This window comes from Rhipicephalus sanguineus, chromosome 6, assembly GCF_013339695.2.
Source record: "Rhipicephalus sanguineus isolate Rsan-2018 chromosome 6, BIME_Rsan_1.4, whole genome shotgun sequence".
Classification (NCBI taxonomy): Eukaryota; Metazoa; Arthropoda; class Arachnida; order Ixodida; family Ixodidae; genus Rhipicephalus; species Rhipicephalus sanguineus.
Window position 1 is genome coordinate 11,739,620 of NC_051181.1, and position 1,901 is coordinate 11,741,520.

Here is a 1,901-nt window from a genome sequence, read left to right on the forward strand (position 1 = left end):
CTCGTTCAGTGTCGTTGTCGACACCGGGCCACCAAAAATAGCCTCGAGCGCACGCCTTCATAGCTAGCACGCCCCTGTGACCTGCATGCGCTAAGTCGAGCACGTCTTTCCTTGCTTTTTCTTGAACGACCAGTCTGGCATCCCGGATAACGCAGCCCTCCTGTAGCTAAAGCTCGTGTCCAAGCTTTGTGAACGCCAAAAATTCCTGCTTGGGCAACCGGCGTAGTTCTCCATTTGAGATGGCTGTCATCATGCGGGATAAGAGTGGGTCACTCCGGGTGAGCTCAGCCAGTTGACGCGGTGACAGCTCGAAACGTGGCGCGGACGCAAGCAGAAGCACATCTCCCGGGGAGCGTGGCTCATCTACCTGCACGGGCAGTGGCAGCCTGCTGAGCGCGTCAGCATTTTGGTGCAGACGTCCAGGCCTGTACACCAAGTCGTAGTCATATGTGGCCAATTTGAAACACCATCGAATCATCCTCGGTGACAATATCTGAGGGATTTGTTCTTTTCTCCCATGATGCGTAGGAGCGGTTGGTGATCCGTTAATACGGTCACGTGCCGGCAGCGACATATTGGCGAAAGTGGCTGACGCCATAAACTACCGCAAGACCTTCTTTATCGAGCTGCGAGTAGTTTTTCTCAGCGGTTCCCAAAGTTCGTGACGCGAATGCAATGGGAGGCTCTCGGCCGAACGCATCCCTTTGAGCGAGAATTGCGCCGATGCCATATGATGACGCATCCACGGACAGAATGAGAGGCCTTTTTTCGTCATAATGCGCAAGGACTGTCGAAGACCGAATCATCTTCTTAAGCATCTCGAACGCATCCTGGTGTTTTTTCTCCCACTTCCAGGGCGTGTTCTTCTCGAGAAGCCCATACAACTCTGCAGCTACCGTCGCTCTGTTCTCCAAAAAACGATCGTAAAAGGCGAAAAGCCCTAAGAAAGCCTGCAGAGATGTCTTGTCAGTCGGTTTTGGCGCCTCGAGGATTGCCTTTACCTTTTCTTCGGTCGTATGGACACCCTGAGCATCGGTTTTATGACCGAGAAACTGGACTGAGCTGATGCCGAAGCGGCATTTCTCTTGCTTTAGTCGCAGGCCTGTGTCGCTTAGCCTCGACAGGACTTCCTCTAGACCTTGCGCATGCTCTTTAACATCCTTCCCGCTGACAATAATGTCGTCAAGGTAGACACTCACCCCCTGAATTCCGGCCAGTGTAGTCTCCATCATCCGCTGGAAAATGGCTGGCGCAAAAGGAGGCAATTCACTTTGAACAGTCCTTTGGTGGTGTTGACGGTGAGGAATGCGGCTGTCTCGTCGTCCACTCTTAGCTGCTGATAGGCCTGGTACAGGTCTAGCGTCAAAAATGTCGTCCCACCACGCAACTTTGCGAACACCTCCGCAGTTGTCGGCAGGGGGTACGCCGTCTTCTTGACCACCGCGTTACCTGTGCTCCTGTAATCTCCACAAACGCGAAATGTTCCATCCTTTTTGCGCAGCCACACCAAAGGTGTGGCCATTTCGGCATGTTGCGTCGGCTCCAGGATACCTTGTTTTTGCAGGCGGTCGAGCTCTTCCTCCATAGGCTCTTGGTAAGCTAGGGGTACTGGACGTGCTTTGCAAAACTTGGGTGTGGCACCTTCTTCCAAGTCCAAGTGAAGCAATAGACATAGGCGTATCTACCGGGGGGGCAAGGGGGGCGCACCCCCCCCACTGAGAAATGTTGGGGGGCGGAGCCCCCACTTTCGACAGTGATTATTGTCGGCTGCAGACTGGGAAACTAACAAGTCAGGCAAAGTTTTACTTGAACACAGCAGTAACGTAATTTTGTAATCAAATTTCTCCTACGATTCTGCATTGACGACTGTCCTCCGTGTATCATGACTAGAGACCGGAAGT

The 1,901-nt window shown here is 52.9% G+C and overlaps 1 protein-coding gene across 1 annotated transcript; it reads right to left on the reverse strand.

Moving 5' to 3' along the window:
• Positions 1-1,228: 1,228 nt before the first annotated feature.
• LOC119395943 (uncharacterized protein K02A2.6-like) lies at positions 1,229-1,585 on the reverse strand. Its single transcript, XM_037662974.1, has one exon. It carries the CDS (start codon positions 1,583-1,585, stop codon positions 1,229-1,231), a length of 357 nt encoding a protein of 118 aa, XP_037518902.1.
• Between the last annotated feature and the right edge of the window lie 316 nt (positions 1,586-1,901).

What these genes read in the sequence shown, in the direction of transcription:
- LOC119395943 (XM_037662974.1), bottom strand. Translation starts at nt 1,585, where the DNA reads ATGGAGGAAGAGCTCGACCGCCTGCAAAAACAAGGTATCCTGGAGCCG.